Source organism: Podarcis cretensis, assembly GCF_951804945.1.
Source record: "Podarcis cretensis genome assembly, chromosome: 1".
Lineage (NCBI taxonomy): Eukaryota > Metazoa > Chordata > Lepidosauria > Squamata > Lacertidae > Podarcis > Podarcis cretensis.
In genome coordinates, this window is record NC_137170.1 from 117,155,677 (window position 1) to 117,178,847 (window position 23,171).

At 39.8% G+C, this 23,171-nt stretch overlaps 1 protein-coding gene across 49 annotated transcripts in view; it reads left to right on the forward strand.

The window, feature by feature from the left end:
• The window catches only part of TTN (titin), a 300,685-nt gene that overhangs the window by 151,014 nt on the left and 126,500 nt on the right, over positions 1-23,171 (forward strand). For 24 of the 49 annotated variants that reach the window (XM_079974390.1, XM_079974400.1, XM_079974409.1 and 21 more), the window contains 29 exons: positions 194-277; positions 944-1,027; positions 1,170-1,250; positions 1,698-1,784; positions 1,975-2,055; positions 3,037-3,129; positions 3,266-4,981; positions 6,083-6,166; positions 6,541-6,615; positions 8,122-8,196; positions 8,682-8,765; positions 10,250-10,333; positions 10,998-11,081; positions 11,362-11,433; positions 11,871-11,939; positions 12,575-12,646; positions 13,812-13,889; positions 14,206-14,304; positions 14,686-16,077; positions 16,478-16,561; positions 16,863-16,946; positions 17,196-17,279; positions 17,927-18,010; positions 18,463-18,558; positions 20,671-20,748; positions 21,333-21,428; positions 21,924-22,010; positions 22,394-22,441; positions 23,013-23,093. In XM_079974390.1, the coding sequence (XP_079830516.1) occupies positions 194-277; positions 944-1,027; positions 1,170-1,250; positions 1,698-1,784; positions 1,975-2,055; positions 3,037-3,129; positions 3,266-4,981; positions 6,083-6,166; positions 6,541-6,615; positions 8,122-8,196; positions 8,682-8,765; positions 10,250-10,333; positions 10,998-11,081; positions 11,362-11,433; positions 11,871-11,939; positions 12,575-12,646; positions 13,812-13,889; positions 14,206-14,304; positions 14,686-16,077; positions 16,478-16,561; positions 16,863-16,946; positions 17,196-17,279; positions 17,927-18,010; positions 18,463-18,558; positions 20,671-20,748; positions 21,333-21,428; positions 21,924-22,010; positions 22,394-22,441; positions 23,013-23,093 (5,316 nt within the window). The remainder of the gene's footprint in view (positions 1-193; positions 278-943; positions 1,028-1,169; positions 1,251-1,697; positions 1,785-1,974; positions 2,056-3,036; positions 3,130-3,265; positions 4,982-6,082; positions 6,167-6,540; positions 6,616-8,121; positions 8,197-8,681; positions 8,766-10,249; positions 10,334-10,997; positions 11,082-11,361; positions 11,434-11,870; positions 11,940-12,574; positions 12,647-13,811; positions 13,890-14,205; positions 14,305-14,685; positions 16,078-16,477; positions 16,562-16,862; positions 16,947-17,195; positions 17,280-17,926; positions 18,011-18,462; positions 18,559-20,670; positions 20,749-21,332; positions 21,429-21,923; positions 22,011-22,393; positions 22,442-23,012; positions 23,094-23,171) is intronic. The other 25 variants (XM_079974421.1, XM_079974426.1, XM_079974427.1 and 22 more) reach the window with 21 other exon arrangements.

Here is a 23,171-nt window from a genome sequence, read left to right on the forward strand (position 1 = left end):
TTTAAATTGCTCATTATCCCCTTCTTTCCTGCGTAGGAAACCATTAAAATGATATTCTGCCCCTGAAGTATTTAAAATGGAAAAAGAATTTGTTTAGTTATTCTTTTCTCTGTGTTATGGTTGTCTTGCGTTTAAAGATGTTATAACCATTTTTTAAAAAAACCCAACTAAGAGAAAACTAATATCTTTAAAGCTCCCGCAGTTCATGAGAAAACATTACGGGAAGAAAAAGTTACTTATATTATCTCCAGAGAAAAGGAAGGTGCTACAGTTGAAGGTACATCAGAGTTTTATTCAATTTGCAAAATAACTAAGCTTGAAAAGCCGGTCAGTCAGTTTAACAATTTAATTGGCACTGAGAATAGTAAGAGGTGTCTGATTTTGTAGACTTTATAATATCAAACACCTTATTGTGCTGTGTTTTGCTTGATCAAAATGTCATGATTTAAAATATTATTGTCCACATCTTTTGGTGTGAGGACATATTGCAGTGAGGTAGCAGGTCTTATGGTCCAATGGTAGGATTCTGGCTCCAGTGCTGAAGCTCCTTTGCATAGTTTCCTATCAGTCATTTGACTTCCACAGTCTGAAACAAATGCACTTGGCCAAACATAGACATAAGGGAAGGAATCTGAGTTGTTAGTATGCGGAGCAGAGCCTGTTGTCACTGTGTCAAGAAGAGCATAGTAATTCAGCTGCTGTGGCAAAAATCACTGTTCTGCTGTTAGCCATTTCACTTTTAAAAGCCAAAGGAAACAACATAGATGTCAGAGAGCAAATTGTGAATGAGTTGTGCTTCTTTAGTTCTAGGATTATTCTTTTTTTAACTTCGTTTGTTTTCTTGGTCTGCTGATCTTCACTGTGTCTTGTTTATTTCCCGCCCCACTAACCTGTCCTTTGTGTGTCCTTTTGAAACGTCTCAAATATACTAATATCTTTAAAGTGCTTGAACTGGAAGAGGAAGCTGTCCCAGAAGAAACGGCTCCCAGTGGTGTTCCTATAAAACAGAAAGCTCCGTCCATTAAAGGTACATACACCACCTCTTCCGCTAACTTCCCAAAGCAAGCAGCTACCATTGTATTATCCAGGCCCTTTGTTGGCCTGTTCCTTTTTGTCTTATGTGTGACATAATTGTATACATACTCAAAAATAAACTAATATCTTTAAAGTGCCTCCGGCGGCAAAGAAAGCTGTGCCAGAGAAGAAGAAACCTACACCTGTACCTAAAGAAGAAACAACGCCCATCAAAGGTAACACACTCTAGCTACAACTGCAGTGAAATGAGACATTTCACCATTTTATTTCCCCACCTGCTATTCTCTTATATAATTCAGTGTTTTGTGCATTATAGGCGAATTTCTTGCCAAATTAATTAGAAATTATTCCATGCAATTTTAGGGGGAATAATTAAATGGGATAAAATTCAGATCACCTGTACTAGAAATCTGAATAGGAATATAGCTTTTCATCGAGAATCGCCGCTCTTGCAAAGCAGAGACGAATGCAGAAGGCTCAATTGGTCATAAGGCAATGTTTTGTCGCTGTAATTCTATCATGGAAGATATGTGTCAAATTTCTTCCAAGATCTTTGAAATATTTGTCTCTCTGTGTGTGTCCTGTTGTTTTGTCTGTGGTCTGCAATAACCTCTTATTTTAAAATGCCCACGTTTCTAAAAAAAACACTAATATCTTTAAAGCACCTGAGGTTCGAGAAAAGGCTGTTTCACAAGAAATAATTCCTACTCCATCGGTCTCAAAAGAATTGGAACCTCCGGCAGCTAAAGGTACAACAGCAATTCGGTGAAAGTGATAATGAATTAGCAAATGTCAAGGCATTTAAATGTGCCATGACAGCTCATTGTCATAAATTTCGGGGTGTTGTGTGCCAACGTCAATAACTGTTTATTTAGTTTGACTGTTTCTATGTGTTTCACAATTTTTTTAATTTCCTGCCACAAACTAATATCTTTAAAGTGCCTGTGATACGAAAGAAAACCATTTCGGAGGAACAAGTAACAGTTCAAGTATCTAGGCAAGAAGCTACGCACTATGAAGGTACATAATCCTTTAATTAGAATGTTTTATCTAAAAGTCTTCTAACTTGTCAATGCTTTATGTTACAGAGCCCAAGCCCAGCTTGTCATGTATACTAAAGGTGTTTATGGCCATTTGATCGGCCATTCACACTCCATTCACATTAATAATTGGATAGACTTTAAGTAAATTCATTTTCAAATGCAGCAATAGACACACATGGGGGATTGTTTCAAGGTTTAGATATTATTTAGGCTGCCTTTCATGTGTCTCAGATGTAGCCCAATAAAAACCATTCTCATAAAGCATTAAGGGAGAAAAATGAAAACTTGGGTGAAAAAGAAAATAGCATAAGATCCAGTTAATGATAGTTCAGTAGCAATGAAAAACTTTTTTCAGAACTTAACTGAAGATTGGAATAACTAGAAACCAGAAAGGTGGAACACTTAGATTTTAATTAGATTAGACCAACTGGTTTCAGTGGGACCAAACTTTATAACTAGCGAGGCTAACCATAAAAGCACGACTAGTGCTCAGTTGAGGGGTCAGCCTTAACTTGCTCTGGTAGACATGACCCATGAGAGCAGAAAAATAATCAGAGCCCAGGTGGGGTAAAAAGGAGTTCCAGCAAAAAATGTTTAGGGACTTATGGAGCACAGAAGGGGCATATTTCAGAACCTTTCACTCCTTCACCCCCTTTGCTCTTAACAACAGGCACTCTACTTTATATGTGATTGTAGCAAACCTAGATTTAAGCAAATAATTGTGCTGCACTCCTATCTGGTTTCAGCCTGAGCTCTAATTAGCAGAGCAAAAGGTTTGAATTATTTAACCTTGAAGAGGGCCTGCTTCTGTGACTAAATGAAAAGTATAAGTTTATTCCACAATAAATACGGCTGGGCTCTCTGTTTGTTGGTCATTGTCTTTGGTTATGTCTTTTTTAGTCCTATGCTTTTTACAAGTATGATTGTGCATGTCTCAAAGAAAACTAATATCTTTAAGATACAGAAACATATGAGGAAATGCTTCTAGAAGAAATGGAAGAACAGTATCCTGCCGCCATTCCTAGGAAACGTGAGGTTGCACCTCCCAAAGGTACATTCTCTCTTCGAGGAAAACGTAAAGCTACCAAAGTCACAAAAGTGGCATATTTTCATTATGTTCAGTTTGATGCTACTATTTGCATTTTGTGGTTTAAAAATTCTTACGAGGGAATTGATTTTATTTAAAGTGTCTGAGATGCCCAGAAAAGGAGTGGCAGAAGAGAAGATATCCATTGCAAAGCATGAAAAAACAGAATTAGTTTCTGTACATAAAAAAGCAGAACTTACTGAAGTATCTCAGATAACGCAGCCTCAAGAACCAGAAAGGAAGACAGCTGCTCGTAAACCCACAAAACCAGAATCTATTGCTGTATCAAAGCCAGCAGAGCCTAAGGTGCCAAAACAGAAGCCACTTGTTGCCAAACCCAGAAAACCACAACCCGTTGTGGAGCCTGAAGTGCAAGAAGAGGAGATAGATATTGCTGAACCTGAGGAACCCATACCTGTTGCAGTTTATGAGGCAGTTGAACCTCATGTGCCAGAAAAGAAGAAAGTCATTGCTAAACCTAAAAAACCAGAGCCTGTTGTGATGCTTAAAACAGTAGAGTCAAAACAGGAGATAGCTGTTGTGGAGCTTGAAACAGAAGAGCCTGGGGTGCCAGAAAAGAAGCTAATCATTGCTAAACCTAAAAAAGCAAAACCTGGTATTGTTCCTAAAACAACAGAGCTTCCAGTGCGAGAAGACCAGATGGCTGTCTCCAAACCTAGGAAACCAGAACCTGTTGGGTTTCCTCAAACAGGAGAACCTGAAATGGAAGAAGAGGAGATAGATATTGCTGAACGTGAGGAACCAAAACCTGTTGTAGTTCTTGAGACGGTAGAACCTCATGTACCCAAAAAGAAGGCAGCTGTTGCTAAACCTAAAAAACCAGAACCTATTATGGTGTCTAAAATAGTGGAACCTCCAGTGCCAAAACAAAAGATAGCTGTCACTGAACCCAGAAAACCAGGACCTGTTGTGGAGCCTGAAACAGCAGAGCCTGAAGTGCTGGAAGAGCAGGTAGTTGTCTCCAAACCCAAAAAACCAGAATCCATTGTCATGGCTCAGATGGTACAGCCTGAAGTGGAAGAAGAGGAGGTAGATATTGCTGAACTCAAGAAACCAAAACCCACTTCAGTTCTTGAGGCAGTTGAACTTCATGTGCCAGAAAAGAAAGCAGCTGTTGCTAAACCTAAAAAAACAGAGCCTCTGGTGCCTGAGCCTCCTGTACCAAAACAGAAGATAGCTGTCACCAAACCCAGAAAACCACAACCTGCTTTGGTGCCTGACATAGAAGGGCCTGAAGAGGAAGAAAAGAAGGCAGAGCTTTACATGCCAGAAGACAAGATGGCTGTTGCCAAACCCAGAAAACAGGAATTCATTGTCATGCCTCAGATGGCAGAGCCTGAGTTAGAAAAAGAGATAGATATTGTGGAACCTGAGAAACCGAAACCTATTGCTGTTCTTGAGTCAGCAGAACCTTGTGTGCCAGAAAAGGAGGTAGCCACAGCTAAACCTAAAAAACCAGAACTTATTGCAGTGCCTAAAACAGTAAAGCTTCCAGCGGCAAAACAGAAGATGGCTGTCACCAAATCCAGAGAACCAGAAGTTGCCACGGTGCTTGAAACAGCAAAGCCTGAAGTGGAAGAAGAAAAGAGAGCAAAATCCAGGGAGCCAGAACCTACAGTGGTGCCTGAAACAGAGCCAGAGGAAAAGGCAGCTGTTTCCAAACCCAGAAAACCAGAGCCTGCTGTTGTGCTTGAAGCAGCAGAGGCTCAAATACTAGAAGAGACTGTGATGGTTGCTAAACCTAAAAAACAAGACCCTTATGCTGTGCCTGCAACAGAGCCTCCACCATTAAAAGGTAGACGCCATTCCCAAAGGGAAAAGACACTCTTGGCTTAAGAAATGTTTGTCTTGTTTGTGGGGGGGGGGGAATCTTCTTTGTTTCATGTTAGTTTATAAATTTTGTACTGGCAACTTTTCTTGTCATACGTAAATGTGAATGTGTCAAATTAATGTCAATGTTCGGTGTCAAGTCTTTATGGTCTTGCTGTTATTTATCTTTATTGTGGCTTCTTCAGTTCGTACAATTAACACAGTCTAATATCTTTATTGAAGTATCTGGTTTATCCAAGAAACCTGTTCTAGAAAAGTGCTGACAAAAAGCAAAAAAACAGAAACTCTGCTGGGTAAGAAAGAAAGTAAAAAAAGAAGTTATCTCTTCTTGTTTCCTGATAATCTTGTGTCCTAAAAAGTTTCCATGCTGATTTTTGCAGAAATAGGAATATCATTTGCAGCTGTATTCTTACCTTGATGCGTAGGCATCCTTCCCTTTATAAACAAATATGACACAATACATCATAAAACATGAGGTCAGATGCCAGGATGAAAGGGGAAATGCTAATTATGATAACAATTAATAATAATTAACATACCCAAACCACTGTCAGGAAGGTAACAGCAGTGGGAGTAATCTTACAAAACAGATATTTCAGCAGGTGTTTTGAAATCTTTCAAATGTTCAGTTGAGTTCAACCGTTTCCATCAGCCCATAAAACCGTTTCCATCAGCCCATAAAAGATAACTACTTATATATATATGAATGAAGGACCTGTATAGAGGGGAATTTTTATCCCAGTGCCTTCTCTTCAGTCACTTGAATGATTTCCTTAGATTTGCCACCTGGACAGCTAATATTCAGCAATAATTGACGTTGTGGTGCTTGTTCATACGCCAACTATAGATGTTTTGAGAAAAGTTCTATGTCTATACAATGTAAAGGGGGAGCCTCTTGCTTTCAAATGAATACCCGCCCGTGTGATTTTAATGTCAATATTGTCCATGTCATTCCATGTCCATGTGTCATGTTCTGTCTGTTGGGAATAAATCTGTTTCACTTCTTCATGCCGTGTTATAAACCATTTTCAGTTCTTCAAAGTAAAATGTACTAATATCTTTAAAGTTCCCGAGATGCCCAAGAAGGCTGTGCCAGAAGAGAAAATACCTGTTGCAGTGCCTAAAAAACCAGCTCCTCCACCTGCTAAAGGTATATACCTCAGTCTTGGTGCCATTCATTCTCACCAAAAAAAAGAAAAAAAGAAAAAGAAATGGGTTATGGGTTCACTTCCCCCCCACCCCCATTTATAATTCTGCATTCTTTTCTTCTTCCTCGACTTCTAAAAACCGACTTCATTTCTTAATTGGAAATGTTCAAATAGGTTTTGGTTACAATTCAGAGAGTTATGGATACAAAACCCCATCGATTTCAATGGAACTTGCTTGCCCCCTGAACTGTGACTGCTTAATATTGACCACTAACCTTCCTGATATTCCTCTAAAGGTGCCTCTTTATTCCTGACACTTTTGCCTACATTTTAACAAACTGAAACGTAACAGAAAATGATGCTATTTCTTTTCAAGTGCCTGAGGTACCCACAAAAGTTGTCCCGGAAAAGAAGGTGCCAGCTGCTGTTCCAGAAGCACCTCCAGCTAAAGGTAACATCCCGTTCGACAGAAAGCAGCAGTGGGTTAGGGCTGGTCCAGGAGGATAGGCATTGGCCTGGTTTGCATGACATGGTAAGAAGAAACCTCAGCTGCAGCTCATGGTTAGTGAGTAGACCACTTAACAGTGAGTCTGGGCTCCGGCAATACACTAAACCAGGCCTCCTCAACCTCAGCCCTCCAGATGTTTTGAGACTAGAATTCCCATCATCCCTGACCACTGGTCCTGCTAGCCAGGGATCATGGGAGTTGTAGGCCAAAAACATCTGGAGGGTTGAAGCCTGCACTAAACTAAACTTTGATTGAGCTCAACGCAGTGTAATACTAAAAAGACTATGGAGGAGCAAAATGGTTGCAAGCTGGTGATTGAAAGCCTGCACTTTTGCACAATTCTGGTAAGCCATAGCTTAGCTTACTGTGTCACATGAACCAGGCCAGTGTATATTTTATTATTTTATTACTTTTTTATACTACACATTATCATCTCTAAATGCCATGTGTTTTTCACTTTAGTAGACGATATCAAGTGTGGTATTTGGATACCAAAGGTGGCAGAAATGTTCTCCTTTAAGCTAATACTGTTTGTTTGTTTGTTTGTTTGTTTGTTTGTTTGTTTGTAGATTCACAGTCAGACTTTAATATCAATATTTCTAGAGCAGGTCACCATAAAAATAAGAAAACAATTTTAAAAGATCAAACAGCAGATAAGACTAGCATCACTAATTCAGTCTCCTCAACAGTGAACAGGCAGGTGAAATAAATAGGGTGGCATCAAAAGATCTTATGAGAATATATAATTATGGTTTCCGTCAAATTTCAAATTATAAATTATACATTAAAGATAAAGGATATAAATTGAATATTATTATTTAAATATCCCCATCCCCATCTACTATAACTTTATTTCAAGTTATTATATTTCCTTTTTAAATTATTATTGAAATTAATTTATTGTAGTGTCGGTTGTTAAATTGCTAACTGCTGAATTATTTACTGTTCTGTTACTGGTTTGTCAATGCTGTGCTTTCTTCCTTACTATTACTTTCTATTTAAATTATATATAAAAAATATTTTTTTTAAAAAAATGTTAATGATGGTGTTAATAACAACAATGGCAAAAAAGATGGCATGCTAGGTGAGCCTCCCTTGGGAAATAGTTCCACAAAAAGGCCACTACCCCAGTCACCGCTCACCTTGTCTCAGAGAGATGGCACATTTCAGATGAGAGCCTTCAAAGACAAAGCCGTGTATGTTAGATGATGGCCAGTGCAGTCAAATCTCAGAAGCGGCTGCTGCTGCATTCGATGGGATTCAAATGTAACTGGACCTAGGATTACACCTTAAGCTGAGCAATGTTGTCACTTGTTAATATTCAGTGGGACTTACTTCCTAGTGTGCGTTGAGTTTAGACTGCAGCCTCAGTTTGCATTTGTGTCTTAGAAGTTATGTGTATCGTCCTGCACCAAAGAGTAAGCAAAATCCATACCCTTCCTTTAACAGTGCCTGAAGTACCAAAGAAACCTGTTCCCGAAGAGAAGGTTGTGCCTAAAAAGCCAGAGGTGCCAGCAGCTAAAGGTGTGTGCATTTCATGTATTCAACAAATAAGATGCTCCCATCCCGTCAGTTCCTTACTGTTCCTTTAGTGTCTACACTTCATTTCTTTCATACTTCCTTGTCATTATTCTTCATATAGAATACATGGCAGCAACGATAGCACTTCTTAGTCATGTTGTATATATGGTATACAGTAGTACCTTGGTTCTCAATCTTAATCCATTCCAGGAGTCCATTTGACTCCCAAAACCATTCAAAAACCAAGACGCAGCTTCCAATTGGCTGCAGGAGCTTCCTGCATGCAAGCAGAAGCCGCGTTGGATGTTTGCAGCGTTCAGGAGCCAATTTGTTCGACAACTAAGCTATTTGAGAGCCAAGGTACCACTGTACATGTTTAAGTTCACATTATTGAAGCTATTGTGTGTCCACCTGCTACCATTCTGTGACAGGATTAACATATGCTACCTTTGGAAGACATGGCATTAACATAAGCTAATCTTATTCAGTGCCCGAGGTACCAAAGAAACCTGTCCCAGAAGAAAAAGTTCCAGTGGCTGTGCCAAAGAAGCCAGAACCTCCACCTGCCAAAGGTAGGCCTCCTTTTTAAAGAAAAAATGACAAGTTAGTACTACCAGGGCTTTTTTTTTTCAGCCGGAACTTGCCAGAAATCAGTTCTGGCAACTCTCAGGTGGGCACCATTGCCATTCTAAGGGAACAAGGTCCAGCACCTCTTTTTCTAGAAAAATAGCACTGAGTAGTACACATTTTTCAAACTGAAGTCTGTTGGTGTTAGTAAACTGTATATCTGCAATACCTAAATATATTTGGGTGAACACAAGAAGAGACCAAAAACCCATCTAATCTAGCACATGGCTGTCACAGTGCCCGACTAAAGAGATGCCAATGAGAAGTCCACAAGCAGAACATGGGCACTGCAGCACTCTCCTCACTTGTGATTTCTCAGAAACTGGTTTTGAGGAGCATACTGCCCCTACTCCGGAAGTAATACACAACCATAATGACTGGTAGCCACTGGTAGCCTTATTGCGTGGACAGGCGGAGTCCCCAGATCCCGAGTGGTCCCCCCCCCCGTCATGTGGAATAACGACTCTAGACAACGTGCTATGGGATTAAATTGGCCACAACTTTATTAAATTTCAAATGTGGGTAGACCTTGGCTCAGGCATTGGGCGTTCTCCCTCCCTAGTCCCCAGCCGGGGACCTAGGGAGCATCAGGGTTATCCAGTGTGGGGGGGGGATGGGCCGGCTCTGGAGAACATATGTTCAAGCAGAGATAGCCGCCCCCGTTACGCCGCCACAGGGGAGAGCAATGACGACCTTTCGGCGTACGGCCAAAGCCTCCCTTCAAAAACCCCTTTAACTGGGAACCCTGGTATCGCCGCCGCAAAGAGGAAGATGGACTAAAGGATTCCGCCCAAGGCCTGATACCGCCAAAGTTGTGACGTTTTGCTACGGGAAAGGCGAAACCTGCCAATGCAGGGAAATTCCTTTCCGGCCCTTTGACAGCGACCTTATCGTAGCAGCGCCCGCATACCTGTGGAGACAGGTTAACCTGCAAAACCTATGAAGAAAAGTTAACCTGCAAAAGAAGACATTAACTGAGGGTGGGTAGGGTGGGAGAAGCTCTGGAGCCAAGTGAGGATTACCAATTAAGATCCACCCTCTATTGTGTGGGCAGGTAATCCCTCCCCCTACCTGGCCTGGTTTCCCTGGCAACGCTTCCCCCAGGTGGGATTGGACAACTCACGGGTAGGCGGGGACCTCCAGGTATCCCACCTGAAGGAAGGCAAAGCCTATGCTGATGGGGCCACTCCAGATCCAGGGCTGCACGCATCCACGCAAAGGGCGCCCCCCGTTTTAAGTGGGGAGCGGTCATTCCCCCATGAAGCCCTTTGAAGGCCAACCAATTTGGTGGCCATCACTGCATGTGGGAATCATGAACTCAAATGATGGATCTGTGCTGCTATTTAATGTTGGGGTTGTGTGTGTATTTGCAACTGTGTATGTTTCTTAAATGACTTGTTGTAAAAAAAATAATATTAATGTTTTCAAGTGCCTGAGGTGCCAAAGAAAGTTGTTCCGGAAAAGAAAGTACCAGCTGAAGTGCCTAAGAAACCGGAAGCTCCACCTGCTAAAGGTGTGTGTTGCTTGTAACGCATGAAACAGCTTTGTTTGCTCTTGGGAGGAATATTTAACCTGGGACGCAGGTGGCGCTGTGGGTTAAAGCCTCAGCGCCTAGGGCTTGCCGATCGAAAGGTCGGCGGTTCGAATCCCTGCGGCGGGGTGCGCTCCTGCTGCTCGGTCCCAGCGCCTGCCAACCTAGCAGTTCGAAAGCACCTCCGGGTGCAAGTAGATAAATAGGGACCGCTTACCAGCGGGAAGGTAAATGGCGTTTCCGTGTGCGGCTCTGGCTCTGGCTCTGGCCAGAGCAGCGATGTCACGCTGGCCACGTGACCTGGAAGTGTCTCCAGACAGCGCTGGCCCCTGGCCTCTTAAGTGAGATGGGCGCACAACCCCAGAGTCTGTCAAGACTGGCCCATACGGGCAGGGGTACCTTTACCTTTACCTTTATCAAGGGGAGAGACAGGAAAGTATCGATTTCCGTCTGTGTATTTCTACTGTGTGATCTGTAAAGAAAGACAGAAGGCTTACTACTGTACAGCTTAATTGTGTCATACCAGTTCTCCCCAGTTTTGTCCTTATTTTTGAAGTTCTGTGTTTTACGACTTTCATGTGTCCTTAGTATCTTCTGCACATTCTTTGATATTCGCATTCTTAAATGAAATTATTTTCCCTTCAAGTTCCGGAAGTACCCAAGAAAGTGGTCCCTGAGGAAAAAGCAAAGGTTCCTGAGCCTAAAAAACCAGAGCCTCCTGCTGTTAAAGGTACATGTCATAACTAGAAACGCCACAAAGAACTTCAGATTTGTTTTATATTTGTAACATTAGTTTCACATAACTGAATATTTGTGGAAGTATGTTTAATAGTCTTATTTTCCCTCTGAGATGACTTCTCATAATGCAGTGATATGTAATATGTGTCCCACATGTATTTTAGAAAAAAGATAGCCCTTTATGTTGGTTTCCCTTCCCCTTGTTTGCTCTTGTTAATTACTGGCATACATCACTGAAGCCCAAGACTTAAAACAATTTACTATCTTTGAAGTTCCTGAGGTGCCAAAGAAAATCCCAGAAGAAAAAGTACCCGTGAAAAAGCCTGAACCTCCAGCACCCAAAGGTATATCTTAGCATCTTGGGAACATTTGTATTCTTATTGTTTTGCATGTTTAGTTCTTTCAAATTCGCCGCCTCCTAGGATTACCTTCTACTGTTTTGGTGGCAAATTCAAATCTGTTCACTCGATTCTGTGAACAGATCTAAGGAGTGCAACTTGAGTTTCTTGTAGAAACTGTTTTTCCCTTGTGTTTTGCTCATATCTTCTACATTTAGAAAGCTGGTGCATGTTTTAATCTGTTTATTGTTATTTTAGCCTTTTCAAAAGTCTTAAATTACTGTTGTTAATTCTTCTTATCAATACTTGTATTATCTTTTTTTGTAAACCCCTTTGAGGATTTTTTAAATTTTACTTTATTTTTATAATCAAGCAGTATATAAAATTTCTCGTGAAAGTAAATAAATAAATTGGACATTAAAACTGACCAATGTCTTTTAAAGTGCCAGAAGTTCCCAAGAAAGTCATTCCAGAAAAGAAACCACCTGAACCAGAAGCTCCGCCAGCTAAAGGTACATGTCAACATTATTCTGGTCACATGGAAGCATCTTCTTATTCTGATGTATTTGTTGTACTTTGTGTTCCTTGTTTTCTCTTATGATGTACAACATGTCTTCTTCATGTGAGATATCCAGAAGGCTTTCAGCCTATTTTATAAAATAATTTCTTTATTAGCTTACTCTTAGCTCTTGGTGAGTGATCTGCCATCCAGGCTGTTGACCTATTTACTTTCAGCAACCCTGGCAGCAGAAATTTACTGAAAAATAATCATATACTTAAGTAAAATTCAAATGAGAATGTACCAGGAAGCATATCCATCCCTTACTAATGCTATGCTCATCTTCCATTGATTGTGATAATTTAACAGAAGGACAAAGAAATAGGATGGCAATTAAACTGCCACACTTTATAGAGATCTGCATAACTTCTCAGGAAAGGGAAGGAGCACTCATTTAACAAAAGAAAAACAAAAACAAACTAGGGATATAGCATGAAAATAAAGAAAATATACTGTCTGCATTTGTGGAGAGGAGCAGAAAATTGTATTTGAATATCGTTTTTGTCACTGTTTTCAAGTTTTGTGTTTATTGTTTTCAAATCTTTTATATCTTTGACAATCACACATTCAAAACTAATATCTTTTAAGTGCCTGAAGTGCCCAAGAAAATTGTCCCAGAAGAAAAAGTACCAAAGAAACCAGAACCTCCCCCTGCTAAAGGTATTTGTCAATTCTGAAATAATCATAGTCAAAATATTTGGGTACAATGCTGCTCATATAGAATCAGTGGTAAAACTCCCATGGGTTTTAAATGGAGCAGGATTCCAGCTTTTGCCTTGCTCCCATGCCTTCAGTTCCTTCATTTATTACTTCCCATTGAAATGAGGCATTTATTAGACACAATCCAGGTGAAGCTAAGCACTTTTAGGGCTACAGTCCTATGCACACATCTGAGAAAAAAAGTTCATTGTACACCATGGGACTTCCTTCTGACTATACATGAGCAGAAAGTTTATGCATTAATTTTATCCCATTAATTTCAATGGAAGGATTAAGCACAGTGCTTAAAACTTTAACTGGATTATGCCCAAAGTAACATGTAATCCAAATGCATATCAAACAGATACATTTTTATAGTCTTTTTGATCACATTGAGTAAGAAAAGCCAGATGTTTATGAGCTGCCAGTGACATTTAGGTTGCATTGAGCTTGGTGGGTCGCAAAGAAGTTGGTGGTATGCCTAGGCAATGTATGTCAATAATAAAGCAAAATACAAAATATCAACTGGCCAAAGAAGACATGTAAATTTCCAGTTGTGTTGTGTCATTTTCCAAGAAGGTGGCAAAATTCTTGTCAAAGGCATAAACTTATTCATTATCCATTAAAGTCATTGGATGTTAATGTGAACATCCTATTAATATGTACTTGGATTTTACCATCAGTTTGAGTATATCATTGGGTTTTGAGAATTAAGAAGAACACCTTAGGAATATATGATGGCCCAGAAGAAAATATTTATCAAATATTTAGCAGTTCATATATAGTCATCAGTAATAGAGTAAATATAACCAAAGCTAAAACCACTCCAATCTTTTTACAGATTTACTGTTTATGAGGAGTGGGGGTGTAATTCTATCTTGCCACAGTGGGATTGTAAATGCATTTTCTTTGTTTGTATTTGATACCCTTGTTTTCTATCTGCGTTGTCTGAATTAGTGATTGTTTTAATGAAAGAGAAAAGTGAGAGGCTGAGATCGATCTTCAATGTTATGTAGTAGATAATGTTGTATATCGTCATGTTTTGTGTCTCACGGTTTCTTGATCTCATAATCTTGCACGTTGCATTTAGAATTAATAATAGTAAAACAAACAAATATCTTTAAAGTGCCAGAGGTGCCCAAGAAACCTGTGCCTGAAGAGAAGGTCCCTACGCTCAAAAAGAAAGAACCACCAACACCTAAAGGTATATGTTATATCTGATCAAATCTTGAAGCGAAAAACATCCTTTTCTTATTCTCTTGATCATCTTTTAGATATCCTTATGAGTCTATGTCATGCATTCTTTTGAGTAGCTTTCTGTAGCTAGCATCTCCATCCTCATAGTTCTACTGGTGGTACAAGTGGAGTTGTACTTCATGGTAGTTTGTTGTTACAAGATTCTGGGGACAAAAGCATGCATGCCCCCTCACCTTACATCTTGAGCTTCAACATTTTCCCATCTTTTACATTTCATTGTGCTTTCAAAATTCAATAGTAAGCATTAACTAATATCTTTAAAGTGCCGGAAGTGCCCAAGAAGGCTGTCATCGAAGAGAAAGAACCAACTCCCGTGCTTAAAAAGCCTGTACTCAAGGAACCAGAACCTCCTCCTGTTAAAGGTACATTTCAGCATTAATGCAATTATAAAGAATGTGGTTTTGATGCAGGTGTTTAAAGCACATGTCTGGGAGATTCTTGTTCTGTCTGTGCTCCGTTGCTTAAAATTTCTTTTGTAAACAATACTGTTGGTTCAGTCCAGTGTGTGAGAGAAAAAGTGCTTAGCTGTGCTGAACTTCATCACGACTGCTCTCTCTGTGTCCTAGTATGCAAACACACAATTGTTGATTTTGTTATAATTGTGCATTATGTTTCAGTCTTCTTCTTCATATTAGCTACATATCTTTTGCCCCTTCTTAAAAGTAAAACTAATCTCTTTTAAGCACCCAAAGTACTTCGGAAAACTGTGCCAGTTTAAAAAGTAACTCTTGTTTTACCTAAAGAACCAGAACGCTTTGCTGTGCCTGAAGAACCAGAGACCATTAGTGTTTATGAAGAAGAAAAAGTCACTGTTGAGTTTGAAGAAGTCATCACTGTTGTTGCCGAAGAACGTGAACCTGCTATTGTGCCTAAGAAACCCAAGCCTACCATTGTCCCTAAGAAACCAGAAGCTGCAGCCGTGCCAAAACCACCAAAGGCTGTACTTAAAAAACCAGAACGCCCACCTGCTAAAGAGACCTTGGAATATGAAGAAGAACGAGAGGTGCAAACGATTGTTGGGTACAGAGAGCGAACACATGTTTCTGTCCACCAGGACATAGAGGCTATAGCTGCACTTGAAGAACCTGAGAGTGCTTCGGCTTTTGAGATCACAGAGCCTGAGCAATACTTTATTGAGGAATCAGAGGAGATTATTTCACTTGAAGGACCCGAAGCTGTCCCAGAAGAACCAGAAGCCGTTGCTGCTCCGGAAGAAACAAAACCTGCTATTGTGCCCAAAAAGCCGAAGCCTACTGCTGTAGCTAAAAAGCCAGAACCTGCAGCTCCACCCAAGAAACCAGAACCTATTGCAGTGCCTAAAAAGCCGAAACTTGCTCCTGTACCTAAAAAACCGGAGCCTCAGAAGCCAGAACCCTTGTTCAAAAAACCAGAACGCCCACCAGCTAAAGAGATCGAAGAGCACGAAGAGGAACGAGAGGTGCAGACTTTTATTGGAAAGAGAGAGCGACAACATGTTTCCGTCCACCTAGACATAGAGGCCATAACTCCTTTTGAGGAACCTGAGAGCGCTGCAGCTTATGAGATGGAAGAAGAAGAACAATACGTCATTGAGGGGTCCGAGGACATCGTTTCCCTTACAGGACCTGAGCCTGTTGCTGTCCCTGAGGAACCCCAAGTCGTTGCTGCTCCTGAGGAACCTAAGCCTGTTCTTGTGCCCAAGAAAACCAAGCCTGTTGTTGCACCTAAGAAACCTGAACCCGAAGCTGCACCCAAGAAACTGGAACACGTCGTGGTGACGAAAAAGCCGAAACCTGCCGCTGTGCCTAAAAAACCAGAGCTTGCGGCACCGCCCAAGAAGCCCGAACCCTTGTTCAAAAAACCAGAACGCCCACCAGCTAAAGAGCCTGAGGAGCACGAAGAGGAACGAGAGGTGCAGACTTTTATCGGAAAGAGAGAGCGGCAACATGTTTCTGTCCACCAAGACATAGAGGCCATAACTGCTTTTGGGGAACCTGAGAGCGCTGCAGCTTATGAGTTGGAAGAGGCAGAACAATACGTCATTGAGGGGTCTGAGGACATTCTTGCACTTGAAGCACCTAGAGCTGCTCCTGAGGAACCAGAAGTCATTGCTGCTCCTGGAGAGCCTACAGAAGTACCTAAGAAACCAGCAAAAGGTATATGGCATAATCTTTTCCAGTACAAAGAGTATGTCTTCCTTAAAGCAGAATGTTGACAAGTGTTGCTTTGCCAACTTTCTGCTGAGCAATTCGAAAAACTGCTCTTGTAAACAAAATTGTTGTGTGTGTACATTGGTGTGTGGGTGTGTGAAAGAGAGAAAGGTTCTTTCTGATTCTGCAAAGCAATTTGCTTAGGCCTGCAAGAATTTGAAATTTCCATTATTAATTGATGTGAAAGTAAATAAAAAACAACAACAACTTAAATGTATGAATGGAAACAGATTCAGGAAGAATTATTCATTTGAAGCTGGATGAAGGTGATGTCTGATGTGCCTGTGGGTTGATGGATATATATTTTTTTCCCTGTCTTTTAACAAACAAACTAATATCTTTAAAGTGCCTGAGGTACCCAAGAAAGCTGTCCCAGAAAAGAAAGTACCAGTTCCTGTGGCTAAAAAAGTCAAACCGCCACCAGCTAAAGGTATATGTCCATACCTAAAGAAGAAAATTTCTTTGTTCTTCTTAAAATACTCTCTTCTTCTGTACTGTCTCTCCTATACTTTTTGCTTGACTGAAATAACCTAGTGTTCATTTTATAATATGAACTCTGTATGTATAATACAAAGTCTGTATGTCTCTAGATACGATGTACGTCTATGTATCTGTCTGTAGCATTAATCTTGCTTTTGATACGTCCTTAATTCTTTGCTCCTCTTCTTAACATCTTGGTACCCCTTACTTCAATAATTCTAAAAGTAAAAATAGAAATATTATCTTTAAAGTGCCTGAAGAGCCCAAGAAAGTTGTTCCCGAAAAGAAAAAACCAGCTGCTGCACTTAAAAAACCAGAAGCTCCTCCCACAAAAGGTACTTTTATCATTCACAGAGAAAATCATTATCTTGCTTGCTGCGTTTGGTTCAGCTGTTGGATTTGTAAATCGTACTAATGTGTATAAATGACAGGCTGAGCCTAACTTGGGTGGGGATGGGGGTGAGGGAGTGTTTGTGTCCAAACACAATAGGTAACTTCAATACCTTCAGCAGCTCCGCTTTTGCTTTTAATGCCTTCGTTTGTTTTACCTACATGAAAGTAAAACTAATTAAAATTTCTTGAAGTCCCTGAAGTCCCTAAGAAAGCTGTACCAGAAGAAGAGGCTCTTCTTGCTGTTCCTAAAAAGCCGGAACCTCTGCCTGCAGAAGGTAGCTCTCTCTATTAATCAAGACGTCATTCTTATCCAGACTGCTATGTCCGCTTTGTTTGGTCTTATGTTTTATGTGGTCCTGTATGTATATGTAAGGCGGGGTGGTGGTGGTAGAGGACTCTGTCTGTTCTTGATGATGTCCATCTGTTGAAAGTTAACAGTCTGCGGATTATTACGGATTTAAAGCCACAGCCTGTAATGGCTGCAAGCAATTCTAACCGTGGAAAACCCACGCTTAGAATCTCGAACATTTGAATGAAACGCAGCTGAATCAAATAGTTGCTTCGTACAAAATTGGACCTTATCAGGCCATCAAAGCTGCCCCAACTGTGAATCTGATGGCAACAATCCTTTTTTAAAATATGTGTGAATATAATCTGGACATATACTTTTCAAAAGTCCCATCAAATGCAGAATATATAGGCCTTTGTGCAGAGGGCTGCAGAGGGTTCCTAGAGGCCTGATGCAATTTAAGGGCCTTCCATCCATTTATGTAAAAAAATACACTGTGACACTGGTGTGTTTGTCTGTGAATGTGTATGTTGTAATAATGTCCCCGCTATTTTGTGCAACATGTCTCCAATTCTTCTTGCCATTTGATCTTTTAAATGGCAATCTTATCTTCGTTGTCGATATTCTTTAAAGAGCCAGAAGTTACAGAGGAAATTGAACCAGAAGAACCAGTACCTGTTCCTATTCCAGAAACAGAGGAGATAATTCCAGATGAAGGTATATACTAAAGTGTGAATGAAATATACCAATTTCTTTTGTACCATCTCCATCTTGTTGAGTAAGAATTAGGTGTGTTTGTTCCATGATGTGTACACTCCAGTATGTTTTGTTTTGTTATTTTTGTGTGTGTGTTTGTATGTGTGTATTTCCTACGTTGTATTGCTTTCTGTAACAGTGTTGGTGATTCCCATTATCTTTGACCATGTAAACACCTTTCCCTCTTAATTGACTTGGAAGTTTACTAATGACTTTTTCAAAAACTTTCTTGAACCCATGGGCCATCAGATATTTTCAGCTGAGTTGTTTATTTTTGCACTTGCGTTACTGGGAGTTTTACGAATAGAGTCTATAAAAGCAGTTTATTTCCTTTGATACATTAGATGGTTTTCATCTGAGGTTTATATAGTATAATTACATTAGCACTGAATCTACTGCAATATCATTTAAAGAACCAGAACCGGAGAAGAAGATACCTGAAAAACCCAAACCCCGTGTACCTTTCCCACCAAAAGAGGAGGTTAAGGAGGAAAAGGTTCAGCTTAAAGGTATCAGCAGCGACCCCAACAGTATTTAACAACTTTTACTAAGCCCCAGTTTTATAACTAATGCCTATTGACACATAATAATGTTCTTTGAAAGTGTGGTCTTTAGGCTGCCATCCTATTCCCACTCACCTGGGAGTAAGCCTGATTAAACTTACTTTTGAGTAGGTGTGTATAGGATTGCGCTGTTAATATATTAATGTAAGTCTAACTGAATGTGTCTGAATGGTTTTCGGTCTAATGTCCCTACTCACTGATGATTTTTCATTTTTATATCGTTTCTAAATTTGTAATTAGGGTTTGCAATCCAGACAGTTAATTTTACCTGTGCTCTAAGGCCTTATGCATGATGTAGAAAACCTCCCTTTACATTCAAACAGTCACTGTGCTTTGCAGATAGAGAGCTTCCTTCAGATACCATCTTACCAAGAGCTTTGTTCCACATAATGTAGGAATCAGGCCTTAAGTGTCTTGGCACCTACCTATTGGAATTCTGTCCTATTAAACATTAGACAAGAGATGTCTTTGTTGTCTTTTTGGTGCCTACTGACGATCTTCCTCTTTCAACAAGCCTTTTAAATAGAGACCTTTCCCAGTCTGCATCTGTATTGGAATTGTATTGGGTGTTTTTAGAAGAACTGTTTTGTCTTTTGTGTGTTTGCTGCCCTGGGCTCCTTCAGGAGGAAGGAAAGGTTATAAATTTAACAAATGATGACGACGATGTCACCTCACAAACTGCTTTTGAAACTCTCCTGAGTTTCAAACACCAGTCAACGTGTGGCATGTTTGTTTGCTGTCTGAGATTCACAAGTCCAGAGTCCCACTGAGTGTGTGAAACTTGTTTTATAGTTCTTTGGATTGTATTTAGTTATTTGAAAGTGCATGTGTCAAGCATGGATGTAATATAGCTAGCATTCAGAATTAAGGATAGAGAAAATGGAACTCAAAGCATTATAGACAGGGAGGAAGATTTATTATTTCCTAATGAAAATCAGTATCACGATATTTCAAAGTGTATCACCTAAGTAAAATTTGGTCCTACAAGAATTGCATTTACTTTTGAAAAATCTGTTCTTTTCCCACCATCTCAAGACAGAGGGAAATAGATCCTCTTCCCACCTCACCACCACACACACTTTTATAATAATAGTTTCACACAAAATTCACAGGGAAAAACTTGATTATAGGGTCTTTATAATAAGTCAAGAAGGAACATTGTGGCTACACAATCTATTAAAATTTCAACAGAAGTGGATGTCCTCTCTGCTAAGTATATATAGATCCAGTGAAAGCAAATTTTTGTATGATCAAATATGCTAGAACCAAAATAAGCAATGTAAAGTCTTCAGGCTGCATGTATCCTAAGAAGGCCCTTCCCCAGCCCAAGCAGCCACTATGTGGTAAGTTGCCCACAGACCCTTGTGTCTTGTTCTCGTCTTAAAGAGCACTAGATTGTAGTTTTTAGTATATTTCACAAAGCAGTATATTTTTCATTCCGTTTCCTGTGGTTGTTTTGTGTTCAACTCGATTCACTTTTTTATCTATTTTCTTTTTACTGAAGCATACTTTCATTTTGGATGGAGTATTCTGTGGCTTCTTCATCGTGGTCTTACTTTCATGACTAACAATATTATACAGTGGCACCTCAGTTTTCGATATTCTCAGAAGCCAAATGTTTCGGTTTTCGACCGCCAAAAACCCTTCCATTTTTAAATGCGCCTCAGAAGTCAAATGGATTCCACTGAGCTCCCCCCCCCCCAAGGTTCTCCATTGATTTTCCAGGCTGCCCTTTGTGCCTCAGTTTCCGAATGTTTCAGAAGTCGAACAGTCTTCTGGAACGGATTATGATCGAAAACTGAGGTACCACTGTATATACTAAAGTTAAAGTCAAAAATTAAAGTTTAGCAACAAAAATGGTGGTGGTTGTTTTAGTTTTTTAAAGAACTTCTTCTGAAATAAAGTATCTTTGGAAAAGAGGACCAAACTTAACAAAGAGAAAAGTAAAGGCATAGCTCTCTTATAATAGGTTTTTCAGTTCTAAATGCTTATTGTACATCAAGCATCCAATGGCAATGATTACATGTGTGCTTATTCTGAAATTAATATCATTTTAAGCACCTGGACTGAAGCCACGGAGACCCACACCTGAGCCTCCCGCTCCACCACCTAAAGAAGAAGTTGTTTTGAAAAAAGGTAATTTAGCCGTGTTGCTTTTTTCAAAAACCGGAGGACCCCACTGCTGTGATATTCCAGTCCTAACGCCACATTGTGAGGTCTGACTGCAACAGCTAAGACACTTCAGCTTCTTCTTGCATCCAACTATAGGATCTCGAGAAGCCCATAAACAATTTCCTCAAGCAGGTTAACTCCTTTGCTTGTGCAAAGAAAATGCTAGTTCTAGACATGCCGATTGTAGCAGAAAGCTCTACTAGCAACCATACTGATGCTGGAAGCTCCCAGACAGTTGGAAGTTCAAAAGTGTCTACTTTATTTGCAACATAAAGAAAGCTGTTGTTGCTTTTGCTTTTGAATATACGGTAATTGGTGCTTTGATTTCACCTACAATTCTAAAAAGGACTTCTTAATGGAGACTTGATTGTAGATTATCACACCATGCAGATTTTAAATGGTGATCAGTTTATCAGCCTTGAGAAATAAGAGGTCACTATTCTCCAGATGTAAAGCCAAACTTATTTGTTGGCCTATGTCATTTATTAATAAAGTTCCTCATCACTTCATCACACTGTTCTTGAAAGAAAATTGTTTTTCTTTTAAAGTCACAAGAGCAGTTAAGAAACCAGAGGAAGAACCTAAGCCAGAGAAGGAACCAAAAGCTCCACCCAAGCCTCTTGAAAAGATTAAGAAGCCTGAAGGTACAACGAAAATCAGATTGCCATGAGGTTAAGCAGTAGGAGACCCTTCTTAGATCCCCATATTCACATATACTTTCTGAATCTGAAACAGTAAACCATCTGAATTTTGAATAGTTCTTCAACATGGAAAGAAAAATCCCAACCATTTGGAATATTCAGAAATTTGGGGACACAATCTGTAATGTAACACATTTCCCTCTCCCATCCCCTTGACACACTCTGTCTTTTCAGTCTTCACTTTGTAAGAACTCTTGTAGAAAGCTACATCTGACATATTCTATAATTGATAGTTTTGATCTGTCTTCCTCATTATCGCTATTGTGTCCCAGCTGTTCATCTTCACCACATACAGTGTTTTGACAGGCTTTGAACTTATTTCTTGTTTGTTTTAAATAAATCACACCAGCTACATGGCTCAGGATAAACTCGATTAATGCATCAGGAAAGTGAAAATATATTAATTCAGCTTCCGCATAAAACAATTTTTTTTTTAAGTGCCGGAGGTTGAAAAGAAGAAAACTGAGATCCCAGCTTTCAAGAAAAGGGAAGAAAAAGAAAAACCTGTGCCTGAACCAGCAAAAGGTACAAACATCCAGTGCTCTCATAATCGCTTGTACAACTAAAACCTCATTTGATCTTGAATATTGGTCTGTGAGCTGCACTAATCTTTAAAACAAGCCAGCTATAAATGCTCCCATCTTTGTGCTCTTCCAGCTGCTCCCTAATTCTTCATACAGTACCTCATCATTTCTTCTTCTTCTTCTTCATTAAATGTCCTCTTATTTGTCTTTATATGGTTCAAGCCTGTTCTGTTCCCCTGAAGTAGTATATGAATGTCTTTAAGGCTTCTGTTAACTGTGCTGTTTGTCTCTCCAACTATGTTTATGCATTTTGTTGGTTTTGCAATGTTCTGTTTAAAAAATATTGATTGACCAACTTGTTTTTTTGTTTTTTTTTGTTCAAAGTTCCAGAGCCTAAACCAGCCACAATTCCTGAACCAAAGCCTGCTACAGGTAGGACATTTTGAAACCACTGACTATAGACCATTTTCCTCCAATCTAGTTAACTCTGGTGTTAGCATAAAATCAATGGAGCACCAATATAACATGAGGTTTTTTTTAATCCCACCCTATGCCCTTATGTGCTGGTGCAACTCCTTGTTTTATCAGACTGTGGGTTTACATTTTAGCATTTGTAAATTATGCAATCACATTTGAGAATTCTGTAGTGTTCTGCTTATGTTTTGCTTGTTAAAGATTCATTCCAACAAGTTTGCTTGTTAAAGATTCATCCCAGCTAATACCACTGTCTATTTCTGTGACAAACTAGGGCCAGTGAAAATCTATTTCATGGTTCTAAGAAGTACTAGCAGTGCAAGCCTAGGTATGTCTATTCAGAAGTAAGCCCCACTGCCTTCAATGGGACTTACTCCCAGGTGTAGGACTAAGAGGATTTTTTAAAATGTGTATTGTATTGTCTAATGTTAATCATTGTTGAGCAGAAGTAGGTCCACTTAACTCAGTGTGGCTTCCTAGTATGTGTGTTGAGGATTGCAACCTCAGTAAATATAAACTTTTTCTACAGCCCTAAAATCTCCTAAGCCTCCCGCAGAACCCAAACCTGAAGCAGCTCCTTTAACAACACCAGTGGTTGGAAAGAAAGCAGGTATGACTATTACGTCAGTAATATATTCAGGGGCGGGACTGTATTACTATTCTGTAATATATTCAAGAGCAGGGTTAT